Genomic DNA, 27,988 nt, shown 5'->3' with positions numbered 1-27,988 from the left:
TGCATATTCTAGCTAATTCTTTCTCTCATAACAGATCACCAGGAATTGTCCACAAAGGGGCGTAATGTTAGCCAAATTTTAAATATGTTGAATCACTGATGGCTCAGGTAGAATTTGCGTAAGGACTTTGACAGTGTTCAGAAATGACTGCTTCTCATCTCAGAACAAGTGATTAACAAAAAAAAAACATGAGAATGAGGAGAATGAAAATTGCAAATTTGGATGATTATTAGTTAAACTTTTTTGAACCTCAGAACAAGGTCCAGTTTGGTTTGAGTTTTTGGAGGGGAAGGCACAGGTCAGTTTTTACTTGTTTCCGACTTGTTGACCTGTCTCCATTAGGTGCAAAATTTAGAAACGTGTAAGACCGGATTCAGAATATCCACGACGTCAGTGGAGTTTTTGCTCCGAATCACAGAATCGGCCCATTGTGCACCTCTCCCATTACAGCATGAGCTTGTTGCTTGCACAGCATAATTTAGGTTTAGTTTGCAAGACTTTCTATTATATCTGTGGTCGTACAAAGATAAAAATGTATTTTGTTTTTTGTTTTTTGTGTTTTTTTTTTTTTTTTTTTTTGAAATCCAGCATCAAACGCAGCAACTGCTATATGGTGTGCGCGGGTGAGAGCATGAGCCCAGGGCAAGGACGCAACAATAATGGCCTGGAGATCGGGTGCGTGGTGGATGCTGCCAGTGGGCTTCTCACATTCACCGCCAACGGCAAGGAGCTGAGCACCTACTACCAGGTCCGTGGGCAGGGATGGTGGCGTGCTTCTGAGAAGAAAGCGTTTTGTCCCCATGCACAAAAAGCACATTCTAGAAGATCGGAAAGTACCTTAGAAAACAGACGAAAATGAAAACCGAAATGAGCCTAATTGGGCCTTTTTAGTTCTCTTTGAATAATAACATTGCCCTTCAGGGGAAACAGTACAGGCCTCCAAAAATGTTCGCGTAATAACGAAATGAAATACCCTGAATATTTGCTGAAAGAGGAGATCCATCTGAAAGAACACAAAAGTGTCTGGGCCCCTTCTGTCAAGTGTTCCTTGGCCATTATAAAGAAAATATTTTTTCTTGGTGTTCCTTCTTTGACTAATACTTCCAAATTCATTTCTTTATCTAAGGTGGAGCCAAGTACAAAGTTATTTCCTGCAGCTTTTGCCCAAGCTACAAGTCCCAATGTTTTCCAGTTTGAGCTGGGAAGAATCAAGGTAAGAAAGATTCATTGCTGGTATTCTGTTTGGGGTCTTCCTCTTAGGGAATAGCAGCTACTTCTCCTTAAATAAACTCAGTATTTTTTTTAGCAGCAATGTTAGTGACAGAAGTGACTCTTTTAAAAAAAGGTAAGCCATGCTTGAAAGTTCTATAATTTCCTTCAGGTGGCTAGGGCCATGTTAATTTATTAGAAAGGGTTTGTGCCACAATTTAAATTACTTATTAAATATTCTGTAAGAAGAAGAACAAAAAAGGCTTTCTCTTTGGTCATCAAAAATATATTACTCAATAAAACTAGGCTTATTTGGAACAAAAATGCCAAATAACATACCACTTGATTATCTGGAACTCACAGGTGAGCTAGTAAATGGGCTTAACGACACGAAACTGGTACATTGTGGCAAGTGCTAGAATAGTGCACGTATAGAATACTCCAGGAACAAATGAAAGAACAAGGTGGAGGTTGGAGGGGGATGGATCGGGTAAAGCAAAGAGAAGAGGAGACATTTAGGTTGACTCATAACTGTTGAATAAGAGATCTCAGAATACATTTAGTAGGAGAGGACATCCTAGGCCGAGGAAGGGCAAGAGAAAGCAAAAATATTTGAGTCAAAGTGCTGAAGGTTAAAGAATTCAATATGGCTGTAACAAAAAGTGACTTCCAGGATGTGGCTGGAGATTAACATTGATAGAAGGTAGACTGAAGCCAACCTGGAAAGGCCTTGAGTGCCTCTCTAAGAGGTTGGTACCTACTGTATAGGCAGTGTTGATCCCATTGGAAACTTGAAGCTACGGACTGAGCATAAGCAAACCGGTTTTGGAAAAATACATTGGCAGTAATGTGGAGGTGGCAATGTGGAGAAGTATCCGTTCTCACAAGAATGAGAAGAGGCAGAAGTGCTGAGTTTTTGATGATTTGATGCCATCCGCATGGGAGATGATGAGAGCCTGAGAAGTCATGTTGGAGAGAGAGAGGGGTAAATGAGAAGATGTTTTAGAGGAGAAATGAATAGAATTTGGCAGTGAATTGGACAGATAGTATTCGTTGATGAATTGGATTCAGGTACTCAAGGAGAATGAAGAATCAAGGATTAAATTAATTTTTTGAGTTTGGACAAACTGAGGGATGCTAAGACAACAAGCGGAAGAGCTTGCTGAAATTCAGGAAAAGGAACTGAATTGAATTTTGTGGTTGTCCAAGTTGAGATGCCAGGTGCACGTCAGGGTGGAGTGCGGTGGGAGGTTTTACAGTGCTGGCTCGGTGACTTTGGACATGCTCCTTAAACTGTGTGAGCTAAATGTCTACCTTTGTAAAATGAGATGCTCAGCAGCCACAGAAAGGCAAACGTAATATGGATGAAAGGAATCCATGACTCCTGTTGGTTAGGAGGGCTTCTGACCTTGCCAGAAGAATTTGGGCAAAATGATGGATGAAGCTATACAACAGTGAATTCAAGGTTGAAAATTAGAGAAAGACAGCAAATTTGGATGAATAAATATGTAGACAGAAAGATCAATTGATCGATTGATCTGGCCTCCAGCTCTTCCTCAGACTTGCCAGGCAGACTTCCTCCTTGGGTCCTTTGCATTGACTGTCCCTTCTGCATGGAAGGGACGTCACCTTCTCAGCCGTACCCATTATGATCATCCTCCTTATTATTGCTGCCCTGCATTCTGCTTCCTCTATCCTGGGTCCCCACCATGACCTCTTTTGTCATATGCTATTTAATTTGCTTTTTGACTTTGTCTATTTTATGTTTCCAGTTAAAAAAAAAATATGGAAGCTAGATGAGAGGAGGGGTTTTGTGTGTTTTGTTCACTCAGGGCCCAAAGCAGTATCTGGCTTTCCTCCCCGCCCTCTCCATTATCAGAAGAGAATAGGAAGGTAGCTGGAGGATGAGATAGTCTGAAAGTACGCAGTAGACAAGACTTTATGGGAGAGGGAGACACTGAAGGTAATGGGAGAGGTGAGATCGTTGTTTCCATATGGCCCATGACGGGCAGGCGGAGGGGGTGTCAGGGTCATGAGTGAATGAATAAGCTTCGGCCAAGTAGAGACCTGTGTTGCCCTGAGACCAGACTGAAGGCACTAGGAAGGCTGAAGGTGATCCATACTGAAGCTGGAGCAGGGTGAAGAACAATTAGATTGTGTTAATGTCTGATGAACTCTGTTGTCTTGTGTGATGGTGCTGTTTGTCTGTTGAGCTGTCTCCGGTGTAGAACTGGCTGCTGAAACCTGAGAAACCTGACTTGTGAGTGAGGGAGCCAGTGAGTGAGCACTTGAAGGATAAGGTGGGCGACAGAGGACAGACCAGGAGAGAGAGCCAAGTGCGTGCAACTCTTCCTGGAGTTTGGTACCGCAGACAGCCGCAGGCTTGCCGGATTTGGCGAGGGCCCAGCTTGGTAAAAAAAATACGCAGGTTACGTGGTTCTACTTGGTTGTAGCTGCCTTCTCAGCGTACCAGGGAGTGTTTGCGAAAGAAATCTAGCTCCCCAAGCCTGTTTGCCAGCCCTGAAGTTTTAGGTATGTTCTCTCAGGATATTTTTGCCTCTTGACCTGTCAGGAGCCATTCATCCCAAGTTTTGTTATTTCTTGTATTAACGTTGCCGGACACAGAGGGTATCTTGCTTCCAGGATCTCTTTCCTGTACAGAACTGTGGTCATTACGTTATTAACCCCACGGATTGTTACAAATTAGTTCTTTTTCTGCTCCCTAGAATGTGATGCCTCTCTCCGCGGGATTATTCAAGAGTGAGCACAAAAACCCTGTGCCACAGTGTCCCCCGCGTCTCCACGTGCAGTTTCTGTCCCACGTCCTGTGGAGCAGAATGCCCAACCAGTTCCTGAAGGTAGATGTGTCTCGAATAAGTGAGCGCCAAGGCTGGCTGGTGCAGTGTTTGGATCCTCTGCAGTTCATGTCTCTCCATATCCCGGAGGAGAACAGGTCAGCCCTGTGTGCCCTTTACCGTCTGATTAGGGCCCTTTGAGTTAGACCATTGGCTGGGGGCTCAGGTGTGCTGCTGGGGAAAGAAAATGAAGCTTAAAAATATCTTATTTCTGGGGTGCCTGAGTGGCTCAGTCAGTTAAATGTCCCACTTCAGCTCAGGTCATGATCTCCTGGTTCGTGAGTTCGAGCCCCGCATCAGGCTGTGTGCTGACAGCTCAAAGCCTGGAGCCTGCTTTAGACTCTGTGTGTCCCTCTCTCTCTGCCCCTTCCCTACTCATGCTCTTTCTCTCTCTCTTCCTCAAAAATAAATAAACATTAAATAAATACGTAAATAAATAAACTCTCACTATAGATCATGAAGAGTTTGAGTCATTTTCCCAAAATGTATGAAATACAAATGCACAAAAAAGAGTCACTAGAACCAGATATGCAGGCAAGGTGAGGACAGGAAAATAACAAAGCCCAGGGCGAGACTGGCACGGGGTCACTCACACCACATCACTCTGTGTGGTTGGTAAAGTCCCACAGTGGCTTCAGGCTTCCTAGAAGCCAAAGAAAAATCTGATGAGTTCCCAAATTCAGAATAACAAAGGGATGTGCCATCTAGTGGCTGAGTAGAAGCTTTTTCTCATGCCCCAGTGACATGGCCAATAATTAATACTTAACAATTCGGGATGGCACTACATATATGTTAGTTCTCTGGTTCCTTCGTGACACATATCACTGTTCATAATTTACCTACTTTTTGGTTAAGATTTCCCTCCTCAGCTAGATGGTCAGCTCCCTTAGGGCAGGAATTGTGTCGATGTTGTTCACCATCGTATCACCAGTGCATAGTGCTTCATCCATAGTAGACCCTCTGTGTAATATTTGATGTATAAAAGAATGATATTGACTTATGAAAAATACTTCTCCATTGAGGACTGTTAAAGAGTGTAAGGTATTATATTAGCTTTTAATGCAATAACAACCCCACGTCTCAGTGGCTTGTGAACAGACGTGAATCTTTTGCTCATGTTACGTGAGGTTGTTGGTCCACTGTAGCTCTGCTCCAGGCTGTGGTGGGCTATGAGTGCAGACTTCCTCCTTCTTACCCTGAGACCCAAATTGATGGGGCAGCTCCGATCTGGGACATACAGTTTCCACGGCCAATGGTGGATGTACAGGAGGGTTAACAGACACTTCAGGTCTCTTAGAACTTCTTTTTGCTTGTGGCAGATGTTACATTCACTCACATTTTATTTATTTTATTTATTTTATTTATGACCTGCCTAAGCAAGTCATATAATCAAGCCCAAGCTAAGTAGGGCAGATCAGACTACCCCATATACAGGACAGACGGAAGAAGAGGGAGAATATTTACCAACAACAGTATGGCGTGTGCTAAGGAGGTGTTATATTTTATATTTAAACAGATAAAATAATGTCCTTGTAACAGATAGAATAACAAGTTATTTCTTTTGCTATCCTCCCATGTAAATCCATAGCTTATTAAAGTATGAATATTGCTATAAGGAGTTGGTGTGGAAAGACAGATTAAAGTAGTTGAGGTATATGCTTTGGTTTGCCCTGACCTAAGTGTAGAGTCGTGAGATGGAGACTATAGATCCTTCCAGAATTCTCTTACTCATTCATTCCAGACATATATTAGTTCTCATTGTGTCCCTGGCATTGGATACTAAATGGTGTACAAAACAGATGGGACCCTTACCTTAAAAGATTTCACGGTCTAGTCGGGAAGAGAGGTGCTTTAAAGGAAGTAACAGGGTGCCCTAAAGTGAATAATAGGAGGTGGGTTGGAAGGGGCAGTAGCTAATGTAAATTGTGGAGTCCTTAGTTGTTTTTTCTAGAAACTGGCAGTCTGAGAGGAATTAGATGGTAGGCTAAGTTGTGTTCTTCACTAAGAAGCTAGAATGCAGAGGTTCTGTGTTGCTACGGTGAACAGGTTTATATATTTTGATCATCAGCCAGGCTCATAGTCTTCTTGAGAGCCTGGAGGGCCTAGGTAAGACATGGGAATCATTGTCCGCTATACTTTGAGAGAGAAGGCCTGCTCAGTTATCCCTTCCCAAGAATTGGGTGCTAGCAGCCGGGCCCCACAGTTGGGTGGTTTCCCGGAGGCCTAGGTGAGTCATCATTTGCTTTTGAGTTTCCGACTCGGAATGCTTCTGAAGCTGAGATTTGGGCGGTAGGGTCTGGAATAATTTTGCACCATCAAGCCACAGTGGCTTTTCATAGAATACCTGTGACCCGGGAAGCATAGACACAGTGGATGGGCATGGACAGGATGATCGAGTATGAAGGGCGGTGACAGAGCTTAACAACAAATAATCACAAGTAATTACTCAGCTTCTACTGTGTATGAGGTTAACTGCTAGACGAATATTAATGAAGTCATATAATAACCCATGTTCTGATGAGTTTATATCATAGTCTCACCAAGGACACTTTTCTAGATGAATGAGTCATTCCTTTTATTGTGAATATATCAAGTTTCTACTTTTAATTCTACAGGGTCACCCATGAGCAATCTTAATAATTTAAATAAATAGTGTAGAAACATTAGCACATCGAAAGGAATTACGTCCTCTTAAAATTGACTTCATTTTGAAAGGAATGGCTTTACTTTAGGCATATTCTGGCCATTTTAAGTTTTTTATGGGTTGGAAGGGCATGATACATTCTAGAAGCAAAATGGCCCAGCGTAGACTCAGCTTCCCAGTAGAAACTTTGCTACACGAAATTATCACAAATAGTATTTTTTTCACAAGCCATACATGCCCGATGGAAACCAGGGCTGCACTGGTCTAAGTCTGGGGCCGTGAGGGATGTGTAAGAAGGTACATCACTTCAGAAGCATTAGTCCTCCATTCTCTTACTTCGACTGGTCAGGCGAATCACTAATCATAGGTCAGAGACAGGGACAACTTAGCCTAAGGAAAAGGTCTCTGGCTTTAGCCACGTTGGAAAAGGAGATTCAAGATTTTCTAAGGAGTGCTCAAATTCTGAAAGGAAAGGAGACACGGGTGCAGATCGAGACTCAGTGGCTACAAGAGGTGCCCCAAACCTGAGGGTGATTGATGGAGGATGAAGCAGCTTCAACCACTAGTGGTTAGAAATTTCCCACGTAAAATTTCATACGGAGGAAAACTTGTAAAATACCTAGTACTGACAGAGAAAAAAAAAAAATACACCATCATGAAACCTGTCATAGAAAATCGGGAACAAAAATATGTTTCCGTAACTTTTTGAAATTTATGAGGTACTTAGATCTCTCCTGTGACGCAGAGTTTTTAGAACTTTTCCCCACCTGACCTTGCTACCACTCTCCTCCTTTGTACAGATCTGTTGACATACTGGAGCTGACAGAGCAGGAGGAGCTGCTGAAATTCCACTACCACACGCTCCGGCTTTACTCCGCCGTCTGCGCCCTCGGGAACCACCGGGTGGCGCATGCGTTGTGCAGCCACGTGGACGAACCCCAGCTGCTCTACGCCATCGAGAACAAGTACATGCCCGGTTTGCTGCGGGCCGGCTACTATGACCTGCTGATTGACATCCACCTGAGCTCCTACGCCACTGCCAGGCTCATGATGAACAGTGAGTTCATCGTGCCCATGACGGAGGAGACCAAGAGCATCACCCTCTTCCCTGATGAGAACAAAAAGCATGGCCTCCCGGGGATTGGCCTCAGCACCTCCCTCAGGCCACGGATACAGTTTTCCTCCCCCAGTTTTGTGAGCATCAATAACGACTGCTACCAATACAGTCCAGAGTTCCCGCTGGACATCCTGAAGGCCAAAACCATTCAGATGCTGACAGAAGCTGTTAAAGAGGGCAGCCTGCATGCCCGGGACCCCGTGGGGGGCACCACTGAATTTCTCTTTGTACCTCTCATCAAGCTTTTCTATACTCTGCTCATCATGGGGATCTTCCACAATGAGGACTTAAAACACATCTTGCAGCTGATAGAGCCCAGTGTGTTCAAGGAAGCCGCCACTCCGGAAGAAGACACTGAGGCTCTGGAGAAAGAGCCCTCCATGGAAGACTCCAAGCCAGAAGGAGCTGGAGAAGAAGAAGCCAAAGGGGGTAAGAGGCCCAAGGAAGGACTGCTCCAAATGAAACTGCCTGAGCCAGTTAAATTGCAGGTAATCAGAAAACAAAACAAAATGAAAAAACAAACAACAACAACAAAATTTTTTTTAGTGAATTTCAGGGTCACTAACTATTACGGGATTGATATTTGCCTTTGTCTCTTTTCCTCTTGGTGGTGGGGAAGGGGTGTGTGTGTATTTTTGTGTTCGTGTATAATGATCGTTTTTCATAAAATTAACCAACTTCCTGTTGTGTTTTGGGATGTGCCAGTACAATTTTCTTGCATTTAGAATGGAATTCATGAACGGGGCGCCTGGGTGTCTCAGTCAGTTAAGCGTCCGACTTCAGCTCAGGTCATAATCTCACGGTTTGTGGGTTCCAGCCCCGCACTGGGCTCTATGCTGACATCTCAGAGCCTGGAGCCTGCTTTGGATTCTGTGTCTCGCTGTCTCTCTGTCTCTGTCTCTGTCTCTCTCTCAAAAATAAATAAGCATTAAAAAAAAATTAGAATAGAATTCATGAATTTTCCAATGGTGTCAGTTGACAATAGTTGACAAGAAATACATGTAGTGATTTGGGTGTGTGTGTCTAGCACTTTTTCTCCTCCTCTTCATTAGCAATTTCTCTTTTATTTCTGCAGATGCATTCCACCAACTATTTGTTGGAACGCCTGAAACAGGAGGGACCCCTTACCCCCTTCCTACCCTGCCCCCACTCTCGCTAGCCATAGAACACTTTGTTACCAGTAGGTGTGCCCATTCTCACACAGCAAGATTTTGCTTCCTGCATGTATGTTTCTAAGGAATTAAAGACATTGCCTGTTTCTTGTGCTTATCAAGATGTCTGAAAGATCCTTTCTTAACCTGTCTTCAGTCCGTAAGAGTCCATTTGATGTTTACATCATTGACAGGCTCTTTTACTTTTCAGTCCTCAGTCAACACAGATTGAGGTCTTCCTTGGAGCCAGACATGTGGTTCTGGGTGGAGGAAAAACTTGCCAGCTGTACCTTCCAGACATTCACAGTCTCTAAGGGAAATATACATGTATTTATCTATTTCTGTTAAAATATTTTATTGATAATTGCATTAAATGATCTGAAAGAAAAGAATGAATTATTAGAAAAAAGAAAATCTCAACTGGATTACCGTGAGAAAGGTGAGGGAGTCCTCTTTGAGATGGTGACTTTTTTTTTTTTTTAATTTTTTTTTTTCAACGTTTATTTATTTTTTGGGACAGAGAGAGACAGAGCATGAACGGGGGAGGGGCAGAGAGAGAGAGGGAGACACAGAATCGGAAACAGGCTCCAGGCTCTGAGCCATCAGCCCAGAGCCCGACGCGGGGCTTGAACTCCCAGACCGCGAGATCGTGACCTGGCTGAAGTCGGACGCTTAACCGACTGCGCCACCCAGGCGCCCCAAGATGGTGACTTTTAATTGGAGTTCAGATGGATGAGCTGGAGTCCAGTAGATGTAAAGAAGGAGTAGGAAGAGTGTTCTAGGAGCTTTTAGCACAGAGCACAACAAAGGTTCTGAGGCAGAAAAAGGCCATTTAACCTAATTAGCTAAGGAAACAGGGTGAGATAGGCAGGAGGCAGGTAACATAGAATCCAGGCATTTGACAGACTTTAGATGTTATTCGGAGTTCATTTAAAACCATTAAATAATTTTAACTTTTTTTAATGTTTATTTATTTTGAGAGAGAGAGACAGAGCATGAGCAGGGGAGGGGCAGAGAGAGAGGGAGACACAGAATCAGAAGCAGGCTCCAGGCTCTGAGCCGTCAGCACAGAGCCCGACGCTGGCCTTGAACCCGTGAGGGAGATCATGACCTGAGCTGAAGTTGAATGCTCAACCGACTGAGCTACCCAGGCAGCCCAACCATTGAATAATTTTAACAAGGGAATTTGATTCTAAAAATTTAATTGTAGCTGCTGTGATGAAAACTGATAAGGAGAAGAGCTAGTCCTCCAGAGTCTACTCAGTCGAGAGGCTGTCACGCTCGTCCAGACCCAAGGGGACGGGGCTTGCACTGGGGTGGGGTGAAGGAGATGAAGAGGGGAGTGGATGCTAGGGCTGCGTCAGAGCTGGTATTGGCAGAAATGTCCCTGTTGTGGTTTTAAAGTTCCCTTTAACACTGCTTTGTATTTATATCACAGTTGGTATTAAGTATATTTAAATGCTTTCCGAAACATGGGCAGAGCGTTCTCTTGTAGGCAACATATTCTCTCAGTTAAAAATCCTTTTAGCTGAGGTGCCTGGGTGGCTAGTTGGTTAAGCATCTGACTTTGGGTTTCATCTCAGGTCTTGATCTTGCACTTTATGTGTTCAAGCCCTGTGTCGGGCTTCACACAGCGTAGAGCCTGCTGGGGATTCCCTGTCTCTCTCCCTCTCTCTCCGTCCCTACCTTGCTTGTGCCGTCTTTCTCTTTCTCTCAAAATAAATAAATATGCTTAAACCCTTTTGACTTCCGGTTGGAGAATCCCCCACTCGGCATTTAATGAATGAACAGTGAAACCACTTAATTAATTTACATGCAGAGTCTGGAGGTGCAGAGTTCTAGAATTAGTATAGGAGCTCAATAATGTCCTCAGGAAGCCAGCTCTTAATATTTTCCTGTGCTCCTCAGTCTGCAGTTTTCATCCTAAAGTGAAACAATCATGCCACTCATTACCCAGTTAAACCCAGTTTGAAAAGAGAGTGTTCTAGTCTGTTATTATTGGTGTGACATCTTTCCCACAAGACTCCTCACTGAGTTCGCCTCATATATCTCATTCGCCATAGCCCCGGTAGCTGCCGAGGAGGCCAGGGCAGTAAGTGTCCACCAACAGGGCATGCATTTACCCTTTTAAGCTTAGAAAAATTGTAGGTTTTATCCCCTGGGACCAAGCACATTGCTGCCTACACAGAATCAGAATTCTGTTCATAAAAGAGTTGATACTAAGCGTGTCTGCCACAGGTACACAGTAACTACTTAAGATTCCTGAATTCACCCCTGATGTCTTGTTCATCATCTTTTCAGATGTGTCTGCTGCTCCAGTACCTCTGTGACTGCCAGGTCCGACACCGGATAGAAGCCATCGTGGCCTTTTCAGATGACTTTGTAGCCAAGCTCCAAGACAATCAGCGCTTCCGTTACAATGAAGTTATGCAAGCTTTAAACATGTCGGCCGCGCTTACTGCCAGGAAGACAAAGGAATTTCGATCCCCACCTCAGGAACAGGTACAAGAATGAAATGGAAATTCTTCCCTTTTTACTTTGGGCTTTAGTTCATTCAGGATCCGTACATCGTGAAATTACAGTATAAATTACAAGTGTTTTTTTTTTTTTTCCCTGTTCTCCTTAAACTAGCCAAGTGGATTTAGTAATTCTTAGTTTCACCAAAGGAAAAGAAAAATCTTCTCAGTTTAAACAAATGAGAGATTTATTGAAAGGTATCATGTGTACCATAGGCTCTTCGAGGAGACCTGTGTGCCAGACTCTGAAGTTCTACATGTAGAGACAGTACCCAGGGGAGCCTGGGTGGCTCAGTCGGTTAAGTGTCTGACTTCGACTCAGGTTGTGAGCTCACAGTGGGTTTGAGCCTCACGTCGGGCTCCGTGCTGACAGCTCAGAGCCTGGAGCCTGCCTCGGATTCTGTGTCTCCCTCTCTCTCTGCTCACACTCTGTCTGTCTCTCTCTCAAAAATAAGTAAACATTAAAAAAATTAATTAAAAAAAGAAACCATATCCAACCACAAGTGGATCTGCTTTGGCTGACCTGGCACCACCCAGTGAAAAAGAACCCTTCGCTTCTGTGACTCAATGTCAGACCTTTTCTGTTTGGTCTCTCCTGAAAGACCAAATGTCACTACTGCTGCCAGGCTTGCTGAGAGATTGATCACCTGTTTATGATATCCAAACCCAGATCTGCCTAGGTACAGCAGAATCAAGGGCACATGCCTGAACTAAACAATTAGCTGGTCTAGAATCTACTTCCAGATGGGATGCACACTGTCTTCAGTATCTTCCCCTGACCTTTTCTCTGTGTATCAAGATATTTCCAAATGAAAATGTTTGTGGACTAATTGAAGAATTTGTTTTCTCACCAGAATGAAATTTCTTTGAGGGAAGGGACATGGAATTTTGTTTATTGCCACAAATGGCATTTATGGAGCAGAAAACAAGACCAGGCTCCCCCAAATCAACTCCATTCGTTAAACCGCTATTGGGAGCTCCTGCTTCTAGAAAAATGGAGTACGTGTGCCTTTCCCTGTTCTTCTAAGTACAACTGTCACCCTGGAAATTACATAAAAGACAACATACAAAGACTCTGAAAGATGGAAGACAGGAGACTGACTATGGAACTTGGGACTTGAGAAACAACATGGTGGCGAGTCCCCTGGATTTTCTTTCCCCTCATCTATGCCAGACTTGGAGCTAAAGAAGCTGGCAACCCAGAAATGCTGATGGGCACCGACAGGAAAAGCCCCAACAAAAGCCTTCTTCGTCCAGCCAGAAGACCAAGAAAACCATGTCTCTAGCAAAACTGAAAGCTTTTAGGTACTGACCGCACTACATCAGCCAAACACCAGTCCAAACTGCCCCACCCAGCGAAGACTGAGTGGGAGCCTAGCCTGCCACCCTCATCAGGCTGTAATGAGGTGCCCCGGCTGGAACTGTGAGGAGCTGAGACTTTTCCCAGCTGGGTGGTAACGAGGCTTGCGTCTTCCAAAGTGTCAGGAGAGGCTAGGGAGGGAGAAGTACCAAGGCACTCTTGCCCTTTCCAGCCGGGGTTGTGTGGGTACAGGTCTAGGGGGAACTGGTCTCCCAAACTGCCCAGTGGGAACAAGACCTCCTTTCCTCAAGTGCTTGCGGAGGCCGAGTGGGGAAATGGTCTTCCTCTCCCACCTGGAAGTAACAAGGAACAGGGCCGGTTAAACTCTTCTCCTGCTAGCTACTGTCAGAAGAAGCCGGAAATTTAAGATCGAGAAGTCTCATAGTACCAAAATGCGCAGGTTTCAATTAAAAAAAAAAAAAAAAAAATCACTCATCATACCAAGAACCAAGAAAACCTTGAATGATAAAAGACACTCACTAGATACCAACTCGGATGATCTCCAGCTCATGAAGATTTCAGTTTCTCTGACAAGGCTTTTAAAGCAGCCATCATAAAGCTTCCAAATGGAAAAAAAAAAAAAGTCTTCACAAAGAAAGAAAGATAGGAACAAGAACCAAATGGAAATTTTAGAAATGAAAAATAGCCAAAATAAAGAAACCTTTAATGGATACACTGAACAGCAGAAAGGAGACAGAGAAAAGAATCATTGAACTAAAGAGGGAATAATAAGAATCACCTACCCAGTCTGAAGAACAGAAAACAAACTGGAAAAGAAAATAAACCTTTAAGAACCAGTGAAAATATAACAAAACATCAAACGTTTGTGACACTGGAGTCCTAGGAATAGGAGAAAGAGGGGGAGCTGAAAAAAAAAAAAAAACCTTGGAAAAAATAAAAGTTGAAACTTTTCAAGTTTGGCAAAAGATACAAAGAAAAAGACTCAAGGGGCACCTGGGTGGCCCAGCTGGTTACGTGTCTGACTCTTGATTTCAGCTCAGGTTGTGATTTCAAGTTTGTGAGTTTGTGAGTTCAAGCCTTGAGTCGGGCTCTGTGCTGTCAGCGCAGAGCCTGCTTGGGATTCTCTCTCTCTGCCCATCCCCCACTATTTGTCTTTCTCAAAAATAAATGAAGAAACTTAAGAGAGAGAGAGAGAGACTCAAGAAGCTGAATAAACCCTAAACAGAATACCCAAAGATATCTAAATCAAGATATACCATAGTCCAACTTCTGAAAACGAGAGACACAGAAAAAAATCTCATAAGCAGTGAGAAAGAAATGACACCTAGAGGGAAAAAAACAATGTGAGTGACCGAGATTTCAGATCACAAATCATGTAGGCCAGATGGAGGCAGCACACTGGTTTTCAACTGAAAAAAAGACTGAAAACCCAGAACTCTATAGGCAATGAAAATATCCTTCAGGAATGCAGGGGAAATCAAGACATTCTCAAATGGAGGCAAAGAATGAGATTTGAACTACAGCAGGCCAACCCTGAAGGAAAGCCTAAATGAAGTTCTTTAAATGGAGAGAAAATGACAATAGAAGAAAATTTGGAAAATCAGGAATGAAGAAAGAACAATGGAAGGTGTTAAAATAGGAATAAATACAATGTATCTTCCCTTTTCTTTTGGGTTCTCTGTTTTTAAAATTTTTTTTTAATGTTTATTTATTTATTTATTTATTTATTTTGAGAGACAGACAGACATGAGCCGGGGAGGGGCAGAGAGAGAGGGAAACACAGAATCTGAAGTAGGTTCCAGGCTCCAAGCTGTCAGTTCAGAGCCCGACATGGGGCCCGAATCCAAGAACTGTAAGATTATGACCTGAGCTGAAATTGGACACTTAACCGACTGAGCCACCCAGGCCCCCCAAGTTTCTCTCTCTTTTTTTTAAAATGTTTATTTTTGAGAGAGAGAGAGAGAGAGAGAGAGAGAGGGAAACAGAGGATCTGAAGTAGGCCCTGTGCTGACAGTAGAGAGCCTGATGAGGGGCTCAAACTCGCAAACTATGAGATCATGACCTGAGCCAAAACCAAAAGTTGGACGCTTAACCAACTGAGCCACCCAGGCGCCCCTCCTTTTGAGTTTTCTAGATTATATTTGATGGATGAAGCAAAAATGATAAAGCTCTCTGATGTGTTCTAGATGTATTTATAGGTAATATTTAAGACATTTGTATTTTAAATGAAGGAGGATAAGGGGTATAAAAGGGAGATGAGTTTTCTGTGCTTCAAACTGGTAAAATGTTGATGCCAGTAGGCTGTGATGAATTATGTACGTATATTGTTATATCCAGAGCAACCACTAAAAAAAAACTATGCATAGAGATATACTAAAAAAAAATGCCAGGGATAATTCAAAACGAGATCCTAAAAATAGTTCAAGGAACCCACAGCAAGTTGGGAAAAATAAAGCAGAACAAACAAAAAACATGAAATTACAGACTTAAGTCATATCAATAAAGGCTTGAACATTACTCCAATTAAAAGAGATTGGCCGAGTGGATTATATAAAACTTGGCCTAACCATCTGCTGTTAGGTTACGTCTATGAGATGTTTCTCTGATGAGGTATTTCTAGGAGAAGTTTATATCACATAGAATGATGTAGATAGGTTGAAAGTAAAAGGTTGAAAAAAGACATATTATGAAACACTGAAAGAAAGTAAGAGTGACTCTATCAGAGTAAAGAAATTACCAGAGGCAGACAGGAACATTATACAATGCTGTAAGAACCTACCAAGAAGGCAAATGCACAGGTACTGCCTACAGCCGAAAAATATGTGAAGTCCACACAGAACCGAAAGAAGTAGATAAATACACAATGATAGTTGGAGACCTCAGCATTCCTCTTTGAGTAATCGATAGAAAAGCTAGGCAAAAGTCAGCAAGAACATAGGAAAATGTGACTCTGTCATCACCAAACAGGGTCTTTGGATATTTGTATAACACTCCACCCAACAACATCATACATATTTTTTTTTCAAGTGTCCATGAAACATTCTCAAAGATGGGCTGTATGCTGGGCCTTAAACAGCCTAAATGGATTTAAAAGTGTTTAAATTTTTTCATACAGAATCTTTTTCCTGACCACGGTAGAGTCAACTTAGAAATCAATAAAAGACAGAAAACAGAAAAATCTCCAAATACTTGGAAACTAAACAACACAGTTGTAAATAACTCATAGTGTAAGGAGGAAGTCTTAAGGAAAATTTAAAAATCATTCAACTGAGGGGCGCCTGGGTGGCTCCGTTGGTGAAGTGTCTGACTTCGGCTCAGGTCATGATCTCGCAGTTCATGAGTTGGGCTCTGTGCTGACAGCTCAGAGTCTGGAGCCTGCTTGGGATTCTGTATATCCCCTCTTTCTCTGACTCTCTCTCTCTCTCTCTCTCTCTCTGTTAATAATAAATGTTAATAATAAATAATATAAATTAATTAAATTAATTAAAATAATAATATATAATAAATAATATATAATAATATATAATAAAATAATATATAATATATAAAAATATATATTTAAAAATATATATTAAAATATATATTAAAATATATATTAAATATATTAAAATATTAATATATTAATATATTAATAATTAATATAATATTAATACTTAATATATTAATTAATATAATATATATTATATTATATATAATATATAAATATATATAAATATATATAAATATATAAATATATAATTATAATTAATATAATAATATTAATAATTAATATATTAATATATATTAAATATATATTAAAATATATATTTAAAATAATATATAAAAAATAATAATAAATAATATATAATAAAATAATAATAAATAATAATTATTTAATTAATTAATTAAAATAAATTAATAATAAATAATATAAAATATAAATAATAAATAATAAATAATGTTAATAATAAAACATTAAAAAAATGTTTAAATCAATGAACTGAAAAAAAAGTAATCACATATCAAAATTTGTGGGAACAGCTAACAGTGCTGAGAGGATAATTTATGACATTAAATATTTACATTTAAAAAGAGAAAAACAGTAATCTCAGTTGACATCACAAGCATTTGGGAAAAAAAAAAGAGTAGGGGTGCCTGTGTGGTTCAGTTGGTTGAGTGTCCGACTTTGGCTCAGGTCATGATCTTGTGGTTTGTGAGTTTGAGCCCCACGTCGGGCTGACTCCAGTTCAGAGCCTGGAGCCTGCTTCAGATTCTGGGTCTCCCTCTCTCTCTCCCCTTCCCCCAACACCCTCTCAAAAATAAATAAACATTAAAAATTTTTTTTAAAAAAGAGTGAAATAAACCCAAAACAAGCAGAAGGAAGGCAATAACATAACGGCAGAAATCAATGAAAATGAAAACAGGACAACAATTGAAAAAAAATTAATGAATCCAAAAACTGGTTATTTAAAAATATCAACAAAATCTACAAAACACTGAAAAGACTGACAAAGGTAAAAGACACAAATTATCAGAAATAAAATGAGGGATCACTACAGACCCTGAGGACATCAGAAGGATCATATAGGAATATATGCATGCATTCTGTGTGATTCCATTTATGTAACGTTCTTGAAATGACAATAATACAGAAATGGACAACAGTCAATTAGTGATTGACAGGAATAAGGGATGAGGAGCAAATAGGAGGGAAGTAGATGTGGTTATAATGGTATAGCAGGAAGGATCCTTGAGGTGCTAGGATTGTTCTCTATCTTAACTATCAATGTCAGTCTCCTGGTTGTGATTCTGTACTACTGTTTTGTAAGATGTTACCTTTGGGGGGATTGAGTAAAGGGTATATGTTATCTCTTTGTGTTATTTCTTAAAATAGCATAGGAATCTGCAGTTCTCTCAAAATAAAAGTTAAACAAAAAATTCATGTAAAAAATTCTAAAAAGAAAACAGTTGTTTCTTCGGGGGAATTTGTGAAACAGCAACATTCCTTTCTTTTCTTCATTCAGAAGTGTAATAGTTCTATGTCTGAAGCTAAAACCAATTGAGGATTGTTTCTTGAATTTGGTTAATTGAACTATTAATGTTATTAAAAAGCAAGTTATCCATTATATTACTTTTCTATCGTATTTAGAATTTTTTTGCCTTTGCTACTATATCCTTCTCAAAAAGAATTCTTTAAAATATTCAGTAAAGTTTAGAAATTAGCTAGAAAAAAGGAAATCTAGGAAAAGCACAATAAAATATTTTTTAAAATAACATTTAGATTTTAGTTGATTTAAGAACCCTAAGTATACAAGGGTCTAACATATTGTGGATTTGAAAAAGAGGAAGCAAATTATATAACTATGTTGCAACAAGCGAGGCTTTGAATAGTTCTATTTATTTTGTGGTATTTGTTATACTGAGTGATAATGACTTTTCATCTTTTGGACTGCAGTTTATGAATATTCAAAGATTGAACATCTTTGGTGTTTATGATCTTTGCTGTGTCTTTCCCGATTTCACTTTTCTTTTACTCTTGTTCCTCCTCTTTCTTGTTTGTCCAAACTTTCAGATCAATATGCTTCTCAATTTTAAGGATGACAAAAGTGAATGTCCATGTCCTGAAGAAATCCGAGACCAGCTCTTAGATTTTCACGAAGATTTGATGACACATTGTGGTAATGTCTTCTTGACTTACAACTCTTTTTTAAATGTGTTACTGATTGATTAATTGATAATTGACATACCAACACTATATAATTTTAGAATATACGGTGTGATGGTTTGATTTGCATATCTTATGAAATGATTGCCATAATACGTTCTGCTAAGCTTCCATCTTCTCATATAGATGCATTAAAATTTTAGAAGGAAGAATAATGGCAAAAATTTTTTTCCTTGTGATGAAAACTCTTAGGATTTACCTTCTTAACAATTTTCCTGTATTTCATACAGCAGGTTTAGCTATAGTCATTATGCTGTACATTGCATACCTAGTACTTATTTAACCTATAACTGGGAGTTTGTACCTTTTGACCAGTTTCCTTCAATTCCTCTCTCCCCACTCCCCACTTCTGATAACAAGTCTGCTTTCTTTTTCTCTTAGTTTGTTGTTTGCTTATGTGTTTGTTTTGGTTTTTAGGTTTTATACATAAGTGAGATCATACAATATTTCTCTTTTTCTGTCTGGCTTATTTCTCTTAGCATAATGCCTTCATGTTCTGTCTTTGTTATCACAGATGCAGTATTTCCCGGTTTTCTGGCTAAATAATATTCCGTAGTATGTATATACCACAATTTCTTTATCCATTCATTTCCAGATGGACACTTACATTGTTTCCATGTCTTGGCTATTGTAAACAATGCTCCTATGAGCATGGAGGTGCAGATTCCTTTTCCAAATTAGTGTTTTTGTTTCATTTGGATATGTTTTAAGAAGTGGGTTACTGGATCATATGGTAGTTCTATTTTTAAAATTTTGTGAGGATCCTCTATACTGGTTTCCACAATAGCTGTACCAATTTACAATTCATCAGCAGTGTGCAAGGTGTTCTTTTCTCCACATGCTCACCAGCATTTTGTTAATCTTTTGCCTTTTCAGTGGTGGCCATTCTAATAGGTGTGAGGTGCTTTGCTACCTGATTATGGTTTTGATTTACTTCTCTCTAATGACCAGTGATGATGTTGAGCATCTTTTCATGTACCATTTGGCCTTTCACATGTCTTTTTTGGAGCTGAAGAAACGTCTATTCAAGTCCTTTACCCATTTTTTAATTGAGTTGGTTTTTTTGTTTTGTTTTGTTTTGTTTTGTTTGCTATTGAGTTATAGAAGTTCTTTATATGTTTTGGGTATCAACTCCTTGTCAGATATATAGTTTAGAAACATTTTTCCCCATTCTGTAGGTTGTCTTTTCACTTGGTTAGTAATTAATTTGATGTAGTCCCATGTGTTTATTTTTGATATTGTTGCTTGTGGTTTAGGTGTGGTTAGGTGTTATGTCCAAGAAAATTATTACCAAGACCCATATCAAGGAGCTTTGTTGCTATGTTTTTTTTCTAGAAGTTTCATGATTTGGGGTCAAACATTTAAGTCTTTAATCCATTTGTAGTTAATTTTCATGAGTGGTTAAGATATGGGTCCAGTTTCATTCTTTTAAATGTGAATATCTGATTTTCCCAGCACCATTTATTGAAGACTGTCTTTTTCTCCATTGGGTATTCTTGGCAACCCTGTCAACTTACAGTAAACCATGTACGCTTGGGTTTATTTCCAGGCTCTCGATTCTTTTCCATTTATCTCTTTGTTCATTTTTATGCCAGTTCCATGCTGTTTTGATGACTCTAGTGAAATCAGGAAGTGTGATACTTCTTGATTTACCCTTCTTTCTCAGAATTTCTTTGGCTATTGGAGGATTTTGTGATTTCATATAAATTTTGGAAAGGTTTTTTCTACTTCTGTAAAAAATGCCTTTGAAATCTTGAGAGGGATTGCATTGAATCTAAGATGGCTTCTGATAATATTACCATTTCAACAATATTCTTCCAAATCCATTAACAGAAGATACCTTGCCAGTATTTGTGCCTTCTTCTTTTCACCAATGTATTGTAATTTTCAGCATAGAAATCTTTTGCCTCCTTAGTTAAACCTCTTCCTGAGTATTTTATTGTTCTTGATGCTATTGTAAATGGGAATGATTTTTTTAAATTTCTTTTTCAAAAATTTCATTTTCGGTTTATAGAAACAGTACATATTGTTGTCCTGCAACTTTAGTGAATTCATTGATTAGATCAAACAGTTTTTTTGGTTGAATTTTTAGGATTTTCTATATAAAAATCATGTTGTCTGCAAATAGAAACCATTTCATTTATTCCTTTACAATTCATGTACCCTTTATTTCTTTTTCTTCCCTGATTGTTCTAGCTAGGACTTTCAGTACTGTGTTGAATAGGAATGGTGAGAGTGGGTAACTTTGTTCTGTTCCTAATCTTAGAGGGAACATTTTTAATATTTCACCATTGAGAAATAAAAGCTATGGGTTTGTCATATTGGCCTTTGTTATGTTGAGATATATTTCTTCTGTGCCTAATTTGTTAAGAGTTTTTATCATGAATGCATCTTAAATTTGGTTGAGTGTTCTTTCCAACGTGCCTACAGAAATGATCATATGATTCTTTTCTTTCATTCTATTATTGTGGTGTATCACGTTGATTGTTTTGCATATGTTGAACTGTCCTTGAATCCCAGGGATAAATCATGCTTGATCATGGAGAATGGTCCTTTAAATATGCTATTGAATTCAATTTCCTGGTATTGAGAAATTTTGCATCTCTGTTTGTCAGGCATAATGTCTTGTGGCTTTCTTTTCTGGTAGTGTTCTTTGCAGTTTTGGTGTCAGGATAATGCTGGCCTAGTAAAATGAGTTTGGGAGTGTTTCCTCCTTTTTGATTTCTTTGGAAGAGTTTAAGAATTGCTGTTAATTCTTCTTTAAATGTTTGGTAAAATTCACCAGTAAAGCCTTTCTTCATTGTGAGATATTTGAGTACAGATTCATTTTCCTTAAATTGCTCTATTCAGAGTTTCCATTTCTGTCTTGGTAAGGTGTATGTGTCTAAGAACTTTTCCATTTCTTCTAGGTTGTCCACTTTGTTTGCTTATAATCTTCATCATAACCTTTTATAATCTTTAGAATTTCTGTGGTATCTTTTTCATTTTTTCATTTACAGTATCTCCTTTATCATTTATATTGTTGTTAACTTTAGTCCTGTTTCCTCCCCCCGGCCTTGGTTAGTCTACCTAAACGTTTGTCAATTTTGTTGGGATTTTTAAAGAAATAACTTTTATTTTGGTTAATCTTTTCTATTGTTTTTTGATCTATACATCATTTATTTCTGCTCTAATCTTTAATATTTCCTTTCTTCTGCTAACTTTAGGCTCTGTTCATTCCTCTTTTTCTCGTTCCTTAAGGTTACACTTTGGTTTATTTGGGATCTTTCTTGCTTCTTAATGTAAGCACTTACGTATTGCTATGAACTTCCCTCATAGAACTGCTTTAGTTGCCCCCATAAATTCTGGTATGTTGTGTTTCCAGTTTTATTTGTCTCATTAAATTTATTTCCCCTTTAACTTATTCTTGGATTCATTGGTTATTCAAGAGAATGCTGTTTAATTTCCCTGTGTTCATGAATTTTCCAGGTTTCCCCCTGTCATTGATTTCTGATTTCATGCCTTGTGGTCAGAGAAGATAACCAGTATAATCAGCCCTCTTGAATTTACTAAGATTTGTTTTATGGCCTAGCACATATTCTATCCTAGAAAATGTTCCATGTGCACTTGAGAAGAATGTGTATTCTGCTGTTGTTTAATAGGATGTTTTCTATATGTCCTCTAGGTCATTTGATCTGTACTGTTGTTAAAATCCACGCTTTCCTTATTGATTCTATCCTGGATGATCTATTCATTGTAGAGAGTGGGGTATTAAAGTCCCCACCTATTATTGTATTAATCCTTATTTCCCCATTTAGTTTTGTTTTTGTTTTTGTTTTTGTTTTTTACCTTTTCCTTTATACATTTAAGTACTCCAGTGTTGGGTGCATAAATATTTATAGTTGTTATATTTTATTGATCTCTTGACCTCTTTATCATTATATAATGACCCTCTTTGCCTCATTTTACCATTTTTAGTTTAAAGTCTCTTTTATCTGATGAATGTGTAGCTTCCTGTGGTATTTTATTTTGGTTTGATTATGTTTTGGTGGGAGTTGTTGGTTTTTTAAAATTATTTTATTATTATTATTATTATTATTATTATTATTATTATTATTTTTAGTTATTTGCTTGAAATGCCATTTTTCATCCCTTCACTCTTGGTCTTTGTCTTTAAGGCTAAAGTGAATCTCTTATGGGCAGCGTATGGTTGGATCTTATTTTTATTCAGCTATTCTGGGTCTTTTGGTTGGAGAATTTTATACATTTACATTTAAAGTAATTATATTGCAAATAAGGACTTACTATTTCATTATTTTTTTGGGTTGTTTTGTAAATCAACTTTTCCTTTTTATTTATCCTGCTGTATTTTGTGTTTTTGTGTTGATATCTTTTGTTATGAGTATGCTTGCCTTTTTTCTTGTGTTCTTTTGCATAATTATTATAAAATTTTCCCTTGTGGTTACCATGAGGTTTATGTAAAATACCGTAAAGTTATAACAACATATTTTAATTCATTAAAAAAAGCTAATTTTAAAGAAGAATCATGAGTTATGCACCACTATTACCTTACTGTAAAATCTAATTTTGATTATATGCTTACCATTACTGGTAAGATTTATGCTACCTTTTTGTGTTTTTATGATCTTAATTAGAGTTTTTTGACTTCTATTCAAAGAACTCCCTCTGACATTCCCTATAAGGCAGATTTGATGGTAACGAACTTCCTTAGCTTTTGTTTATTGGGGAAAGTGTCTATCCCTCCTCTTTTTCTGAAGGACAGTGTGGAATTCTTGGCTGATAGTTACTTTCTTTCAGTGTTTTGAATAAGTGGTCCCATTCTCTCCTGTCCTGACAAGTTTCTGATGAGAAATTTGCCAGTGTTCTTATGGGAGATCCCTTTTACATAACTTCTCTCTTCTGCTGCTTTTAAAATTCTTTTCTTGCCTTTGCTTTTTGACATTTTAATCATAATGTGTCTCAGTGTAGCCTTCTACAGGTTCAACACCTTTGGGGTCTTTTGGGCCACATGGATCTGCATGTCCATTTCTCTCCCCAGATTTGGGAAGTTTTCAGCCATTATTTAAATATACTTTCTGGCCCTTGTGCTTTCTCCTTTTGGAATTCCCACAATGTGAATATTGTTTCTTTCCATTTTGTCCCATAAATCTCATAGGTTTTCTTAAGACTGCATGATTTCAATCGACCTATTCTTCAGGTTTTTGATTCTTCTTCTGCGTATTGAGTCTACTTTTGAAACTCTCAGTCAAATTCTTCAGTTACTGTATCTTTCAACTCCAGGATTTCTGTTTATTCGTTTTAATGATTACTGTTTCCTTGTCAAACTTCTTGTTTTGAACTGTTTTCTTAATTTTGTTGAGCCGTCAATGTGTATTTTTCATACACATGTACTGATACCAAAGTTAATATAAATGTAAATAGGCTCAGAAATATACATGATGCCTGTTAGGAGTCCATATAAGAATATTTACTATGCCAAAATGGTTAACTGACCCTGTGTGGGAAGTCATAAAAAGTAGAGAGATCACAAAGGCTTTCGTACTAAGCAGGAGATAACCAACATCTTATTTTTATTTTTTTCTCTTTTCTTCAGTGGCAGGGAATGGGAAGGGGGGATTGGGGCATGTAACCAGATGCTTCTGGCAGAGAGATGAGAGGTTGATTTAGTCTAAAGATATTTGATCACAAATAGTTGTATTTAAACCAGTTGTGGGGCACTTTTTAGGACTGGCCTAAGAAGTGTGGCACATATCTTTTGAAATTAATTAATGCTTAAGGAAATCCTTTGTTAAGTTATATGTCAGTAGCCCATATCTATTAAGGGAGCTTTCCCCACCTTTCATTCTAAGAACTTTTAAAATAGAATTGACTTGTTCTCGACATGTGGTGCTTTTTCCCTTTAAGCAGTGATACGAACAAACTGTCCCAGTGAAAGAGAATTAATTAGTCATTTATTAGTCATTTGTTAAGTGATATATAGCACCAGTGGCATTATTTTTATTTCAGTTTAGTGAAGAGAATACAAGCATCACCTTGCATATTAATTTAACTTATGAATGAAGAAGACTAAATGACTGCCAGAAAAGTTATACTATATATCTGCTATAAATAAAGGGATGCTCTAAAATGATAGGATTATTGCTTAAGACGTAAAGCATTTCGCTGGGTTAGGATAGCTAATTATGCCTACCATCTTTTCTCTCAATTTGTTAAAATACCACTGTGATTTTTAGAGGCAATTGAGGTGGCTGACAGTTCAGGAGATTTTTTTGGGAGGGCAAAGCTGTAAGTGTGTGCAGATAGCACCTGAAGTCAGACATGCCTGAGGGTCAGCCTAAGGGTCAGACTAAATAGCAGAATTGATCTGGACTCTTAAGAGTGTTTTTTTGTTCTCTGTCTCATTTTATAATTTGTCTCAGCTGCTAATAGCCCTGGGCCCATTGGAACAGGAGAAAAAGAGAAAGGAGGACGTAGAGGCCAGTGTGTGGATTTTACCTGAGAGCTAGTGAAAGAGTGCTTAACTCTGTCTTGTCAAATGTTCTTGACATGACAGCATTGCTTTAAGCTATGCGTGGATAAGTTGCAAAACCAGAGCATTTTTCTCCTAAATGTATTTCTTTCAAACACATTTTTCTTTTCTTCATTCTCTTTGCTTTTCTCACACCAGGAATTGAGCTGGATGAAGATGGGTCTCTTGATGGAAACAGTGACTTAACAATTAGAGGACGCCTGCTGTCCTTGGTAGAAAAGGTGACATACCTGAAGAAGAAACAAGCCGAAAAACCAGTTGAGAGTGGCTCCAAGAAGTCCTGTAAGCAGTATGGAAGGAAACTGGCAAAGCAACCCAACTGCTGACATTTATTTCTCCTTTGAGCTAACATACTAGATGAACCAGTGAGAAAATTGAGTTTGCAGCTTCTCAGAATCAGAGTCTTTTTCTTAAAGTTTATTTACTAATTTTGAGAGGAAGAGAGAGACAGAGAGCAGGGGAGGGGCAGAGAGAAGGACAGAGGATCCGAAGCAGGCTCCAGGATGACAGCAGAGAACCCAATGCGGGGCTCAAACTCACGAACCATGAGATCATGACCTGAGCTGACCTGAGCTGAAGTCGGGTGCTTAACCGACTGAGCCACCCGGGCACTGCTAAGAATCACATTCTCAAGTAGATGTCTATGGCCGCCAGAAGTAGATAGGAGCATCCAACTGTATTTGTGGGAACAGATGGAGAGGTAGCAGTATTATAAGGATGGATGGGCTCCCTAGAGCACCAAAAATTTAGGTATTTGATCAGGGACTATCAAGAGAAGGTACAAAGTGGGTAATTTAGCTTTCGTGTCTAAATATTGTGCTATTGACTTTCAAATGTTCTTGCACCAAATTAAACTTTTTTGTTAAAGTTTAGATAGTATCTGTAACTATATTTTGGTTCTGTGATATTTTCTGAACCGTTACACGTTTCTGATTTATTTTTATCCTATTTAACTGAAGAGTAACAGCCGATACTCAGAAAATGAATAATCACACTGGGGCTGTGAGTCTCAGGCATGGCACTCGCCCAGGAGGGGTTCAAGTAGTGGGTTGATGAGATCCTTCTTACTCGCTACCTCACATCGAAGTCTCTGTTCATTCTGTGAGGCAGCACTGGTTTATGAACAGTTTTTACTGAAAGAAGAGAAATAAACTCATGAAGATTTTAGTTGTTTTTCGTTTCCATTAACTTACAGTGAAAATCCTTCATCCATACAGCTACTTCTAAATGTGCTGTTCAGTGTCACACGCAGATCTGAATCATACCTTCTTCCAAATAAGAGTTCAAGATTTCCTATGAAACACTTTTTGTTATTATCTGGTTTATGGTTCTGACGTACTAAAATTATCAGCCTGGTTTTGAGACATGTGGAAGTATACTGGCTGTTTATCTACATTTCCTGTTTGGTTAAAATTGGTAGGTTTTGTTTTTCCTTTACTTCCTGTGTAGATTAAAGCAGGTAAAACAGCTTCTTTCGAAAATCTGCCAGTGTGTTAATGATAGGAATTGAGTACCTCTTTGTGTCTAAGTTGGTCGCATCTTTCTACTTAGCTTTGATATTTTTATTATTTATTTTTAGGAGGTTTGGAAGTTCTATTGCTTTTGTCTGTATTACACTGTATGTTACATTGCAAATTTACGTTAGAATAACTTTTCACTTGAATACAGCTTTACAATCAAATCCTTTGAAAATATTTTAACTGACAATTAGGGATCCAAATTATAGTAAAAATATAATTATATGAGGTCACTATTACAAATGGCTCAAATGAGGAGATAGGAAAATAGATAGTTCCTTGAGTGCACATGACTGACTTTATAAGGATGTATGGTGGTGTCACATCTGGGAGGAAAATAATGCAACAAAGAAAATAAAAGTGGAAGTAATAGACAGTTCATATTGATTACCCTATGGATTGCCAACAATAGTTTTGAAAAAGTGGCCATAGTTCTGAAACAGCTTAAATTCTTTAATTATAAGAATGAGTGTTAAGGAAAAGCTTGTGTGTTTTTGCCTTTTCATGTTCATAACTCATTTTTATTGACATATATATATATATATATGACATACGTATATATTGACATATATATATATAGCGTTTAAATGAAGTTTTTCTTCAAAGAATGTTCCTAGCCTTTTCATTTCTGGTATTAGGCTGGGGCTATGAGAGGTACAGCTGAAATGCCCAACTTATTTGTCTTCTCTCGTTTTTTTTTTTTTTTTCCTTTAAAAAAATATCCGTAATGACTGTGCAGCCACTCTTCAGCAGTTGATTTCTGAGACCATGGTCCGATGGGCGCAAGAGTCTGTCATTGAAGACCCTGAACTGGTGAGGGCCATGTTTGTGTTGCTCCATCGACAGTACGATGGCATTGGGGGTCTGGTCCGGGCTCTGCCAAAGACCTACACTATAAATGGTGTCTCCGTGGAGGATACCATCAACCTGCTGGCATCTCTCGGTCAGATTCGTTCTCTGCTGAGTGTAAGAATGGGCAAAGAAGAAGAGAAGCTTATGATTCGTGGATTAGGGTAATTTATTTAACTACTACAACCTCTGTCTTATAAATGTCTTCCTTCTAATCGTTTATTCCAGTAGGTGCACTGTACGTTTATTAATATAGATACACTGCTTAGATTACAGGCACGCCACATCGCATTGTGCCTTGCTTTATTGCACTTCGCAGGTAGTGTGGTTTTCACAAATGGGAAGTTTATGACCACCTTGCATCGAGCAAGTCTATGGGCAACTTTTTTTTTTTAACATCATTTGCTCACTTTGTGTCTTTATGTGTCACGTTTTGGCAATTCTCACAATATTTCAGGCTTTGTTATTATTATTATATTTGTTATGATGGCCTGTGATCAGTGGTTACGACTCACCGAAAGCTCAGGAAATGTTAGTATTTTCAGCAATAAAATATTTTTTAATTGAGGTACATAT

General features: G+C 38.8%; 1 protein-coding gene across 9 annotated transcripts in view; it reads left to right on the top strand.

Moving 5' to 3' along the window:
- Positions 1–27,988, top strand: part of RYR2 (ryanodine receptor 2) — a 762,307-nt gene that overhangs the window by 511,537 nt on the left and 222,782 nt on the right. For all 9 annotated transcript variants that reach the window (XM_045437236.1, XM_045437235.1, XM_045437229.1 and 6 more), the window contains 8 exons: positions 589–748; positions 1,127–1,213; positions 3,936–4,162; positions 7,509–8,313; positions 11,278–11,478; positions 18,365–18,470; positions 25,185–25,328; positions 27,303–27,576. In XM_045437236.1, coding sequence (XP_045293192.1) covers positions 589–748; positions 1,127–1,213; positions 3,936–4,162; positions 7,509–8,313; positions 11,278–11,478; positions 18,365–18,470; positions 25,185–25,328; positions 27,303–27,576 — 2,004 coding nt within the window. The remainder of the gene's footprint in view (positions 1–588; positions 749–1,126; positions 1,214–3,935; positions 4,163–7,508; positions 8,314–11,277; positions 11,479–18,364; positions 18,471–25,184; positions 25,329–27,302; positions 27,577–27,988) is intronic.

This window comes from Leopardus geoffroyi, chromosome D2 (genome assembly GCF_018350155.1).
Source record: "Leopardus geoffroyi isolate Oge1 chromosome D2, O.geoffroyi_Oge1_pat1.0, whole genome shotgun sequence".
Classification (NCBI taxonomy): domain Eukaryota; kingdom Metazoa; phylum Chordata; class Mammalia; order Carnivora; family Felidae; genus Leopardus; species Leopardus geoffroyi.
This window is presented reverse-complemented; position numbering and strand designations above follow the sequence as displayed.